The following is a 13,370-nucleotide window of genomic DNA, read 5'->3' on the forward strand; positions in this document are numbered from 1 at the left end:
TCGGAAAAGCGTGACTATTCTTCCTATCATCTCTAGCATTCCCTTCGGCGCGAACTGTCGAACAGTTAGTTTGTTTAATTGTTTCCTACAAAAGTATAACTTTTCACGATTTTGGGTGCATAAGGATACCGAGATGGACTTTGACAATGCAAAGGAGAACATCCAGCCGCTAGCCAGTGGTCGCAACGTGAGCATACTGCAGGCCTCGCTCAGCCAAGACTCTGCGCACAGCCAGGAGCTGCTGGCGCATCGCAAGCAAATGGAGGAGGAGGTGCGCTCATACGCTGGTGAGGATCCACTGGAACCATGGTACAAGTACATCTGCTGGATCGAGCAGAGCTATCCGGCAGGGGGAACTGGCTCCGGTCTGCAGGCGGCCCTTATCCAGTGCCTTACCAAATTTGAGGAGGACGAACGCTACCGCCAGGACAAGCGGCTCATCAGGCTCTTCATCAAATTCGTAAGTGAAAGAGATATTTTAAGAAGAGACCAGCTCACTCACCCACCTTACCTCGTCGTTTGGCAGATGGAGAAGCAGAAGGATCAGATCGAGTTCTATCAGCAGATGTACAACAATGGGATCGGAACCATGCTGGCCGACTTTTACATTGCCTGGGCCTACAGCTATGACCTAAGCGGCAACATGCGCAAGGCCGACGAGATTTTCCGCCTGGGCCTCGAGTGTCGCGCCGAGCCGCTGGAGGAGCTGAGGGAGGCGCACCAGCACTTTGGCTATACGGTGGGCCAGCGCTTGCTCTACACCACTGGCGAGGAGGCCAACGCGGTCAACCAAGAGCTGAACGAGCGGCGGCTGGCGCTGCAGTCGCTGCACGGTCGCCGTCAGCGGGACACCAACATCATTACAGTCGGAAGTGTACGCACCGGGGCCGCGGTTAAGAGCGGCTTGCCAGGATTGGTCCAGGTGGGTGTTATTAATCTGTGACCCTTTTGGGAACCCATCGATTTGCTATAACTTACCTTTGTATGTATATACATACGCAGTTATACCAATAAGTAGAAAATCAGTTCTCAAATTTATTGCAATAATTATTCAAATAACTAATTGCAAAATGATTGAAAAAATCATTACATTCATCCGAAATGCTATGTTGTAGCTATTATATTATTTTCATATTTCCACCAGGTGGAAACCAGTTTAGCACTGTCCTTGTGATTCCCCCTAAAATCTTCTTTATTTTTGAGTTTAACGACTCCAATTTGTTTTTCGTATACCCCACAAGTACTACAACGGATTTAGACCAGAATTTTAATATTTATTTTAGAATTGGTTAGCGGGTATCTAAAAGTCGTTGCACTTGACTAGCGTTTTTTCCTGCTATCGAGAATTTAATGCAAGTAAATTTTATATTTTATGCAGTTCTTGTTGAAGTTAACTTTTGTTCTCCTTCTTATTGCAAAGTTTACATTGTTATGTGTAAAGTTGATACCTCCACAGTTTGGGCAATTCTAAAAAAAAAATAAATTAAAGTAAAGGAGACATTTCCGGACAGGTTTTGAATATATTCGTCCGATCGGCAAGATTTGTTCATTTTCAGTGTATTCATTAAAAGATAAGATTGAAAGTTTCATGACTCTAGCTTTTACACTGCGCAAATAATGAGTATAGAATCGTTTGGTAAGTCTGACAGATATAAGGCAGCCATAGGATATAGTCAACCGACATTAATTCAACTCAAGAAGTTAAGATAAGATATAAGATAAGAAAGGTATAAAATACAACAAAAAATTTTTTTATTATTTTTAAATTTCTAAAAAAAAACATGGAAATTTTACAATTTAAAATTGATTGAATATATATAGCAACTATTGGGTGCAATCAGTTTTTATACCGTCTGCAAGCGCAGTTAAAAAAGGCTAGACTCTTGAAACTTTCGCAATGGTCTTTTCTTATGTCACAGATTAAGTTTGAAATCCACGACTATAGGGATTTATAGCATTTCGGATCCATCTCTGTACTGCTTGGTGTTAATACTTCGGCTTGCCGAAGATAACATCCGATCTTGTTAATTCTAAAACAAATATTCAACTGAACTTTAGATAGACGCTCCAAGCACCAGCGGTATACGCAATGCTCGTCGCAACGTGGAGGTGTTTAACGACGAAAACGCTGAAGCGAATATCCCGCCCCCTGTGTCCGAGTCGGAAGGAAAGTCAAGTCTGCGCTCGATCATTGATGCAGCTCGCGGGCAGGAAAATATCAAGGAACCGGTGGCTTGGAACAAGGCGCATGCGAAGCGCCATAAGCACGGGAAGATCTTTGGCACTAATGCCGCGCCGGACCTGGGTTTTGACATACACGTGGATGAACATGCGAACCCACCCATAACCAACTACGAGCGCCGGTTCGATCAGCCCTTCAGATTTCCTCCAAACTTTGTGGCCAAGAACAAGCCTCAGGAGGTCTGGGTGACGCCTGTTACCATTGAGGACGGTTCAAACGCAAATGGAATACCTTGCTACCATAAGTGCCTTCTTTATCCGCGCCCAAACCTTGAGTTCTCACCTGAGGAGTTCCGTGCTTATGTCCATTTAAAACGCCACCAACCACAGCATCAATTTGTACAACGCAACGACAAGTGGTGGGGCACGGGACAAGAGCTTAGAGGAGTCCGGTGCTATCCGAACTTTGCAAACTCTTCTACGCCGCAACCGAGAGACGAGCTAGATAAGTTTTGGAAGCCCCCGCAGGTGCCGGGCATTCAGGTCGTTTTCGACAAGCTCTACAACGACGAGGAGCAGCAGGAGTACCAATCGGAGGAGCTGCTGGCAGCCAAATGGTGGCAAAAGAGGAATGTCACTGTTCATGGCGACTTTGATATGGAGGAGACCGTCTGCTTGCCCGGGAATAAAATGCCACGCCGCAAAAGTTTTTTCCCCTCTTCCTCCAGAAAATCCATGATGCCGCATCGGATTTCCTCGGTGCAGGAGGAGAACGAGAAGGAGGAGGAAGAGGAAGAAGTTGCGATGGTCGAAGAGAAAACAGCTCCTGCACCACTTCCGTTACCCCAGACAGCAGTTGCAGCTCAGTTGCCAGTTGTATCCGAGCACAAAGTGGAGCCAAATATTGAAATATTTGAAGATTCAGTTGCATCGCCAGATCACTTTGCGGTACCGGCTCCTCCTGTTCGCAAAATAGAGATCTATGAAGATTCGGAAGGCTCGCTGCCAACGCCAAAAACTAAGCCATCAGAAATCGGACCTTATTTTGACGGGGAAGAGACGTGCTCCACACAAATGTTCAACATGTTCATAAAATCTCAAGCCGTTAGCACGCCCAAAGGCACACAAAAGCAAGCACCGTCACGCCAATTTGGAAATTTGCTTAAAGAACTACCACCACCGGAGGAGCCAGCTCCTGTTCCCGCTGCCGAGTCTCCTTTGCGAAAGCAGCTGTCCACCATTCTGGAGACCTCTGAGCATGGCACTCAAAGCTTGGCGACTAGCTGCGCCACCACCAAGTCCACCATTACCAATTCGTCTTCGCCGGGATCTAACACAGTTTCTAAACTTGCAAGCAAAAATGAAGAGTGCACTCCCGGACAAATGCGCCTGCAGCGAATACCTGGTTTATCCGCGGCCGTCGTGGAGACGGAGAAAACTGGTGGCGACAACTTTTCCCGCCGCGAGTTATGGGAACCCAATGCCCCTAGCCTGCCGATGCTTAAGTCCATGCACTTTCAGGAGGATAAGACAGAAACGATTCCTAGGCCTCTTGCCTTCTTCCAGGAAGAGAAAACCGAAACGCTGCCACGAATGCCCACCCATCTGTCACAGGTTTCTTTGCTTCACCGCTCGGTGGTTGATGGACAATTTTCAACGCAACCAGAATTTCCTACTCAAGAAGACGAAAACGATTTGTGTGGATTTTTCGGGAAGACACCGCCAAAGGTAACGAATTTTGGCTCTTTAAAGCGCCTTTGCGAACAGACCACTACCGATCCCTTTATGTCGATGAAATGCACCCAGGAGGCAAAGAACTCCTTTGCGTTGGACACAAGTAAACCGGGATCGGCTCTTACTATCAGCAAGCTGGAGGATTCCATCATGACCGATCTTTCTTTTGTGCCCGAGACACAGCCTGGGACTGTGCCTAAGCCAACAACGGAAAACCAATTCGAAATCTTCCTTGACGAGTCGCAGGAAGAGGTTACCGCTTCAAAAAAGGTAGCTTCACTGGCCACCGGTCTTGCCTTGGACTGCACGCTGTCAGAAACGCAGCCGTCAGAAACAAAGAATGCAGAGAGCAAGCAAGATACTGTTGGGCAACCCCACATGATTGCCTCGTTCATGAAGGATTGCATAGAAATAAGCCACTGTCCTTCAGAGCTACCACCTCCGTTTGTCACAACTAATCCCGCAAGCACTGCGTCGGTGCCCAAGTTTTCTAGCAATTCCATTTCAGAATCAAATGATAAATCAGGTGGTGCAAAGCAGACCGATAAATTTTTTGAGCTCAACGCAGCCACTGAGATGTTTGCTACCAACATTAGTATGATCAAAAATTCCACGCTGCTACCTCCGCCTGCAAAGTTAATTCTTCCTGTAGAAGAAGATGAGACCGCGGAGCTAAGTATATACTACAAGACAACACCGGTGACCCCAAAGCAGTCGCACCGTTCCTGGTCGCGGTCTGATTTAGAAACTCCTCCGCGGGAGCGGTTTGTTCACCCCAAATCCAGTTTAGACCAGTCCGTACTGAACGAAACGGTGGCCGACCCCAACAGGAACCCATTTAAAGTAGAGCTAATTAGCTCGCTACTCGAATCAATAGACTTCTCCATGTACATCGAAAAGCTGCCCCACTGTCATCTTGTGGGTCATGTTAAGCGCCTGCATCCTAATTCCCAGCTGGAGGTGCTCAACGAGAAGTTCGAAGTGTCCAAAATGATAGGAAAGGGAGCATACGGTTCGGTTTATAAAGGACGACATCTCAAATCCGGCAAGAAGGTGGCCCTCAAGCAGGAACTACCGACCAACTACTGGGAGTTCTATATATGCCTGGAGGTTCACAGCCGTTTAACCAGTGAGCAAATGGTGAGCTTAAAAATAACATCTAGTTATAATGCGGGCGAAGTTTCTTGAGGATTTGACCCAGAAATGATACAAATGAAAATATTCGCAGTAAATATTTACAATTTCTTTGTTTTTCTTAATATGTTTCATGGCGGATTCTAATTCAATACACGTCAATATCTGTATTGCTTGCTGGGCACTGTGAAAGTTATGTGTGTTCTTTCAAAGCAATTTGAGCTAGCTTTTCTCTTGTCTTATCCTTCAGGGAAAGTATTTTTGTATTCCATTTTCTTTTGCTAAAACGGTTTATTTTGTTTTATTTTAACTTTGTTTTTTAAAATTTTGAAATTTCCTAAACTCTTGATTTAACAAAATAATGGTAAGCAATAACACAGGCAACATGGTTTTTGGTATAAGTCAGCGTAGATTTTCGATGTGGACCCACGATTTTCATAGTGTGCGTTGTCTGTGTTTGAGACATTGTTTGAGTTAGTGTGTTTTTAAACACGCTCCTGCAAATCTAAGTCTTAGCACCTTATCTTGTCGACCGCCTCCTAAGTGGCATCGTGGTGTAGTGGTCAAAGTCTGAGTCTGGCTTCAGACAAGTTTTTAATTAATTATTCTCTATATTTACTTTTAGTTTGTTTTTTGCAAATAAAAAATCCTTTGGGAGCCTTTGGGAGCTTTTATTTGCATTCATACATTTTTTATTGCAAATTTTTAGGTTTTACGTTTTTTGTTTGTTTTATATGTTTTTTTCTGTTTGTTTTTATTTTTAGATTCTTTTTTTTTTGTTTAATTTTTTTTTTGATTTATTTGTTAAAAAAATTTTTTTTTATGCATGTGTTTTTTTTTGTTTATAAATTAGCATTCCTTGGCGGAAAACAGAAAAATACTAATAACTCAATGTATTAAATTAAAAGAAAACAAAGGAAGCAAACTTTGGCAAGCCGTAGTTCACACAGCCTTGCAGCTATTTCAAAATTAAATATTCTTGAAAACATTAAAATCATCAAGAGCAGCGGAGAGCACTTAATTTGTGAGTAATTTGCACGGCGAAACTTGTCAATGAGCGTGTGCCGACAGCGGTTTTATACTGTACGTGTGTGCTCTGCAAAAGATAGTTCGGCAGATGGCGCCAGCTACAACCCGATTATTTTCTGTGGGAATCTTTATTTTAGAATTTATAAGCTGAGTATCGGGTGTCTAATAGTCGGGGAACTCGACTTCAGCGATTGTGGAGCCCATATAATTGGATTTTTTTGGCTGAAAAACACTCTTAATGCACCACCGCTATTTAAAAAAAGTACCCGGCTTGAATCTATAATTTTACATACATTTTTCCAATCGTAAAGTGCCTATAAAAACATATCTTCAAAGGGATCGATTTTTTTTCAGAATCTACATCACTGTATGTGTTGTTCTTTCGGATTAAAAAATATTTATAAATATATTTAGCTATTTTATGTAGTATATTTAGTTGTTTTTTTTTTTTAATTTATTAGATATTTGTATTATTTTTTATTAGATTTAGATTTTAGATTTTTCCCACCCTATAAATGTTTATGTATTCTTCATCACCATCGCTAGGAGAGTCGATCTAGCCATATCTGTGTGTCCGTCCGCCCGTTTCTACGCAAACTACTTTCTCAGTTTTAAAGCTATCTGCATGAAACTTTCCCAAGAGTTCTCTTTCTGTTGCAGGTAGAATATAAGTGCGAGGCGGCTATAGAAAGCTGTACCATTGAAACAATCGTGAAAAAAAGGAAAATCCAATTAGAACTGCTGTTTTTTAATTTGTTAGATTTTTTAAAGCAAAGTATCTCAGAAAAAAAGGTTATTATATAGAGCATATGTAAGACACTTTGTAACTAATAAGTTTGAGACCTTTTTTCGCTTTTATTATTTTTTTACTTTAACCATTTAAATAATGATTATAATTATGAAATAAAATTCTGAACCAAAATATTTACAGATTCCAGCCTACGCACAAATTGATTATGCGCTGGTAGGAAACAATTCCAGTGTATACATATCTGAGTTTTCAGAATACGGTTCCCTAATTGGTGTTTGCAACAAGGTTAAGAGTGTCACCAACAGAAATTTGGACGAGTATGTGGTAATGCATCTGAGCTGCCAAATGCTTGATATTGTGGATCATTTGCACGCCATGGGAATCATTCATGCCGACATTAAGCCGGATAACTTTCTGCTTATGAGACCGTAAGCACAGTTAGCGAACAATTTCTAACATTTTATTGCGGAATTGATTTATTCCTTTTTTTTTTAGGTTATGTGCGGATCCAAACGAACTGAGCCTGCAACTGATTGACTTTGGTGTGTCCATCGATATGAAGCTCTTTCCGAACAATCAGACATTTAATTATGTCCATCAAGACAATCTGTTCAAGTGCATTGAGATGCGAACCCAGCGCCCGTGGACATTCCAGCTTGATTTATATGGCTTGGTGAGCGTCATGCACGCGTTGCTTTTTGGTCGTTACATGGAGGTGGCGCAACGAGCTTCGACCAGTGTTTGGATGCCAAAAACTACCGTTCCGCGTTACTTTCAGCGGCAAATGTGGGAGAACATTTTTCGAACTTTGCTGAATGTTCGCGACTGTCGGACTATGCCAAACCTTCAACAGTTGCGTACTCAGCTTAAATATGAACTCGTCGAGAAGGAGAAATATGTTGAAGAGGCCATCAGCAAGTTCAATATGATACTACAAAAATGACTTTTGCTATTTTTTTTTGTCTGCAATTGTCCCTCCTATTTTAAATGATTAATAATATGTATTATAATAATGAGCATTAAGAATACTAGTTTATATAATCTTGTTTCCCCATTAACAGTTTTAATAAGTAAAAAAAGAGCAAATTGAGTGGTTTTGGGGATGCCGAGCTGCGGGCAACCAACGGTTCATAGGTTATGGATGGCTATCGTCGTGCGTCCACATGGCTATTGTATGCTCGATTGAAGAACACCAACAACATTCTTCAAAGCAGCTAGCGCCACCGGAGAATTTGCCGACTCCAGCGCCAACGAGTTGGCACACGAAGTCGTGGCCTCTTGTGGGGAAACGACGATAGGACTGTGATGGCATTGGGCACCTAAGAATTCAATAATGTTCATGAGCTCAGGAAAGCAATACGAAGCAATAAAAGGAAAGGTAGCCTTATAGGCCGGATGATCTGAAGGCAGTGAGGTCCTTGGGGAAGATAATTTAACCATTACTATTTTTATTTGAATTTATACATATCAATCCTTTTGATCAATATCAACTTTCAATACCGCACGGGAATCCGACAACGCCTGTCATTCCTAAGAATTAAACCCCAGAGGAAAACAAAAGCGACTCTTGAGGAACGGTATTATCTAATTTATTAACTCCTCACTGGCAAGAACTTTGGGGGCTGTGTCGGGTCGGGAACACCTACAAGACAGATAAGTTCACGTCTAAAGAAAAAGAGACCCTCCAAATTAACCAATTAATAAATGCTCGCGGGTTGCTTGAAAGCTGAGCCTTTTTATATAGATCGACGAATTTTGTAAATTAACGAGAAATTTACGAAGGTTAGAAAAGTAAACATTCCCACCTTCATCTTGCAGATTACTTAACCCTCCTTCTTGTGAACTTACCACATATTTTGACGAAACCGCATGTATTCATGCAAGTGGTAATAAACAACATCAACAGAAAGAGCAAAATTCAGACTTAAATTTAAAAAAATTTAAAAATTTAGCTCGAAGGACCAAAATTCCTTCGCAGTCATTAGGCAAGTAGCCGCATCAACAAATCAATTGTTCAGAAAACAGTGGATGGGACAGTAACAAATTCATCATTAGTTGACTTCAGCTCAACTGATTGAAATCTTCTAAAGATCATGGTAGGTAATAGTTGACTCTCTTGTTTTGGGCGCCGGTGGCTTTTCATGCGTAAAAGGGCTCCATTCGCGGTGGCGGCTTTTCGTGGCTATCGTCCGGATTTCTTTCCCAGTCTTCAAGATAGGTGTGGTTAAAGACAAAGGGCAGTTCTTTTATAGTGGAAACCCAAGTTCAACGATACTCCTGTAGATGTATCAAATTAAGCCATGTGCTCCGCCTTGGAACACCAAGCAATCAGACATCCAGGCAGACTTGCAGGAAAGTTTGAGCGCACTGCCTGTAGTGTAGCTTCATGTCTATCATTGAAACCTGCTTGATGCCATCCAAATGTTCGTTTGGTAAGAGCAAGCCAAATTAGCCTTTTAACATGAGATTAATATAATTTTGGATCAACCTTATTGCACTGCTCACTTGTGCAAACAGCCTGAAAAATTACACACAAAGATGTAGCCACCTGTCTGCAATATTCAATGCCGTGTGCTTGCAGTAAATCCCTTACTTACTGCGAGTGACCCAAGAAAATTGCTCCCAGCTCTCCATTACTTTATATTAGCCTTCTCAAGAAGAGGTTAAGTGGTCCCTTGATTAAATCGTTACCCGGTCTTCTTTTGACTGACAGGCTAGAAGAATAAATATCCATTTAGCTTGTAGAGGCACGGCTTGTTCTCACACGCAACTAAGCTTACGAACTTATAGATGTTCTGTATATTTCTGGAATCAGAATGTATTTTGATACTAAAGCACCTAGGACGTTAAACTGCTTTTTGGGTTTTCCAGTTTGGCTAATCTTTGGCGAACCAGGCCCTAGACGTAAGTCCAATACTTTGTTATCCTCATCCTTTACATCCTCGTCCTCATCCTTGACGTCTTTAATTTCGGCTTTTTCTGATGGGCTTTCATACTGATTGGAGCTTTCACCAGAGCTGTCATCTTCACCAGTATTTCTGGAGCCGTTGCCTCCAATCATTTCGGTCTCCGAAAAAAAATTCGAAAATAGTCTTATGATCGTCAGCTACCACGTCATGATGCTCATCTTATAGCAGTTGCATCGTAAAGACGGTCTCCTTTGACTGCTATCGGGTATCTAACCATTGTATACTCTGCCTTATCACCTGCAACAAAACAAAACAAGCACATGAAATTGACAGCGCTGGTACGAGAGCGATTTCGCAAGTAAACTGTGTAGACGTCCTCAGCCCACAAGGAATCACCTAATCCTGACTGCACGTGACCATTCCATTCCACTAGTCTCCTGTTAGCCCTTTCAGCAACTCCGTTTTGCAGCTACAGTAAGCATCCTAACGATCGCGTTTTGCCTGAAAAAGTCAAAGAACTTCTTATTGACAAATTTTTCCCCGTTGTCACAACGAAGACATTTCATTTCATATCAGTTTACCGTTTAACAAGACTCTTGAACACCTTGAACTGTAGGTGAATCTTACTGAGCATGCAGGTCTAGCACTTGGCGTTCCTCGGAAAATCCATGTACTCCACATCACGCATCTTACCTTTGAAACAATTTACCTCTGACTGGAGAAATTGAGGTGACCGTAACGCATTCGCCTTCTTGCACTACCTGTTGTTCACTGCTAACCGCCAATCGACGATGTCGATACATTTTCGCTACATAGAGCACTTACTTCCGCTATTTAACGTCAAAAAATTCGGCATCGGCAAAACCTATAATTTCAGTGTGATTTTCAAATTTAGTGAAAAGCTCCCTGTCTAAAACAACACATCGAGTTCTTAATATTGATTGCGTTCAACGCATTAAGCAAATTGCAATGCCGATTTAAAACCCCGTTATTCGGCTTGCGACTAGAATTATCTTATTCTATAATTTGTGGACACTGAGACACTCGACAACCAAATAATTTGTGTTAGTTCTGAACTAGACCATCCAAAACTTTTACAAATTCTTTGATGTATTTCCTTATACCTTGACCTTGCCCCTTTCGCTTTCCCAGTACCAATTACTTTCGTACTGGTCCAATTGTTGCCCAAGCCTTTTGATTCTGAGCATTCAAATCGACTTCTCAGAAGCATTTGTACATCTATTCTCCGGATGTTATACTCCACAATCCTGAATGAACCAACACGAGTCGCATTGTATGCTCAACGAATTATAATTATTGTCTTTTTACTTGTCCATTTGATAAAGGCTTATCATATTTGCCTTTTGAGTTTGACAATGTTTTATACATTCAAACGCTCTTTCGATTGTACCCTGCCTGGGTCCATAACCTATTGGTGCTGCTAATCGAGAAACACAAACCGCCTTGCGTGTATTCATAAAGCGTAGGGTATTTTATATACCCTTGAAGCTTGCAAAAACGGTGATTTTTGGGCTGTTAGCGTCTGTAAAGCATATGTTATCGCAGACCGGCGTCTTGTGAAAGTTAATAGATTGATAGATTCGTGAAGTGAAACAAGGTATTTGAAGCTGAATTAGCCTAAATTGAGTGCTGTAAATATTTACCTTGCCAGTTTCGGAAATAATAACACAGTTAATTTTTGATAGGGATAAAACCAAAAGGTTTATGGGGTTGTGTGCAGTGTGAAACAAAATTCACTTTCACACAGGTTAAAAAAAATAAGTAAACAGCATTATACAAAAAGTAATGTTCTCAACAAAATTGGACAGTATGGTGGTCTGTGTGTCTTGAATGGGAAAGGGGGGCATTAGTATAGCCTTGAAAAGCAGTGTTTTTGCTGTTAAGGCGAAGAGCCACCTCCTCTTCTTGGCTTTCTGGCGGGTAGCAGCACAAGTCGCCATTATATATGGCTTCCAGGTGAGCCGCCTGTCCAGAGTAAGACAAAGGTATTTAAACCTGTTGCAATATTCCACCGAGAAGCCCATGCTTCAAACTCATTTAGCATGTCCTGCACCATGTGTGTCGCCTCTCTTCGGGAAGCACTGGTCGCCAGAAGCGCAATGTCATCGGCATACTTAGCTGTGGGAGTATGTCTACATCTAGGTGAAGGAAGATCCGATGTGAGAATGGCGTAAAAAACAGGGCCGAGCACACTTCCTTGAGGAACTCCATCCAGTATAGGCCGTGTTGCAGAAGAAATTAACGGAGAAGATTGAAGTATGTCAAGGAAGAAATGGCTCAAGCTTATAGAGTAAGCCACAGTGACAAACACGATCAAAGGCTTGTCTCACGTCTAAAATACTACGCAGCAATACTCTTTCGACTCAAAGGCTTTCAGAACATGATTAAGCGCTCGATGCATCTGTTCAGCAGCACCATGCAGACCTCAAACTGGTGATCGGGGATTGCGTCATAGAAAGGATCAAAACTTAGAAGCCGTTTGAAGAAAATGCGCTCGAATTTCTTGGAGATGGTCGGTAGAAGGCTTATAGGCCGGAATGAGTCGGCACAGCGGTGGGGGACACCTTTTTAGGGATCATAACAACTTTAGCGTTCTTCCATTGCTAACGATAAAAGGAAAGAGCTATCATAGCATTAAAGATGAGCCTTATTTTCCCATCAATACTGTCATTCCCAGGTGCTTTATTCGATTTAAGCCGCTTGATTTGGACTTTAACTTCCTCAGCATCAATAGGCACAATTTCCAGATAAGGAGCAGATTGGACTTCATCAAAAGCTGCCGTAGCTGCAGTTTCCTCTGACGTGGAGAAAAAGTTTAAAGTTGATAAGCAAGAGTTTCACGAACATTTTCTGATCGTTTCACCTGACTTCTTGGACGTAAGGTTCATAAGCAGAATTTTGAAACAACGTTGAAATTTAAATATAAGGGTGTCAAAAAAGTCTTGCGGTATTTTCGCTAGGTGTCGTTGCAAGCGCGTTCTTCTAGTTGTATTAATGTTATAGCATGTTGGAAAGGTATGTAACAGTACGACAAAGGCAAAAGTGCATCTTAAGCCACCAATAAAATTTATGCAGTTTATGGACCCAGTATAGTTTCTATTTCCACTGCACAACGTGATTTCAACGTTTTTGTTCTGGTGCGGATGCATAAGTCGATGTGGATCAATTACGACAACGTGAAACGCAAACGGTCGTAATTAAAGCGCAGTGAAGCGGCCTAGACAGTGGCCTTGGCCTGGAGTGACGGCCAGGAAGGATCTGCTGGACCTCGCATCAAGCTATTACCACATGTTTCTGTCCAAGGCGAACGAGCTTGGTAGTCGGAAGTTGGCTACAAAAGTGGCCTGCCAAAATTTGGTCCTCCGATATGGAGCTTTTATAAGATGGGCATCATGAAGTTGATGTCTCATTGGGAACTAGTCACTGAAAAAAAATGGTGCATATTTAACATAAATCGCATGATTTTAACCAATTTTATGAATTAATAATTGAAAATTCAATAAAAATACCAGGGACCGTAAGTCATTTTTTATTCAAATCAAAAAATCAGAAACATGTAATGGACCTAGAAAGATTTTTAAATTGCCAATTTTTACTTCTTTCTTCAATGA

General features: G+C 41.8%; 1 protein-coding gene across 1 annotated transcript; it reads left to right on the top strand.

The window, feature by feature from the left end:
- The first annotated feature begins 39 nt into the window (after positions 1-39).
- On the top strand, positions 40-7,865 carry LOC108147594. Its single transcript, XM_017274235.2, has 5 exons — positions 40-460; positions 527-922; positions 2,059-5,055; positions 7,010-7,257; positions 7,325-7,865. The coding sequence occupies exons 1-5, from the start codon at positions 134-136 to the stop codon at positions 7,770-7,772; spliced, it is 4,416 nt and encodes a 1,471-aa protein (XP_017129724.1). The 5' UTR covers positions 40-133; the 3' UTR covers positions 7,773-7,865.
- Positions 7,866-13,370: the final 5,505 nt, after the last annotated feature.

The sequence above is a fragment of the Drosophila elegans genome, unplaced genomic scaffold, assembly GCF_018152505.1.
Source record: "Drosophila elegans isolate 14027-0461.03 unplaced genomic scaffold, ASM1815250v1 contig_133, whole genome shotgun sequence".
Lineage (NCBI taxonomy): Eukaryota > Metazoa > Arthropoda > Insecta > Diptera > Drosophilidae > Drosophila > Drosophila elegans.

What these genes read in the sequence shown, in the direction of transcription:
- LOC108147594 (XM_017274235.2), top strand. Translation starts at nt 134, where the DNA reads ATGGACTTTGACAATGCAAAGGAGAACATCCAGCCGCTAGCCAGTGGT. An exon ending in GCTTGCCAGGATTGGTCCAG is followed by an intron (nt 923 to 2,058) that starts GTGGGTGTTATT and finishes ACTGAACTTTAG; the next exon opens with ATAGACGCTCCAAGCACCAG. An exon ending in GTTTAACCAGTGAGCAAATG is followed by an intron (nt 5,056 to 7,009) that starts GTGAGCTTAAAA and finishes AAATATTTACAG; the next exon opens with ATTCCAGCCTACGCACAAAT.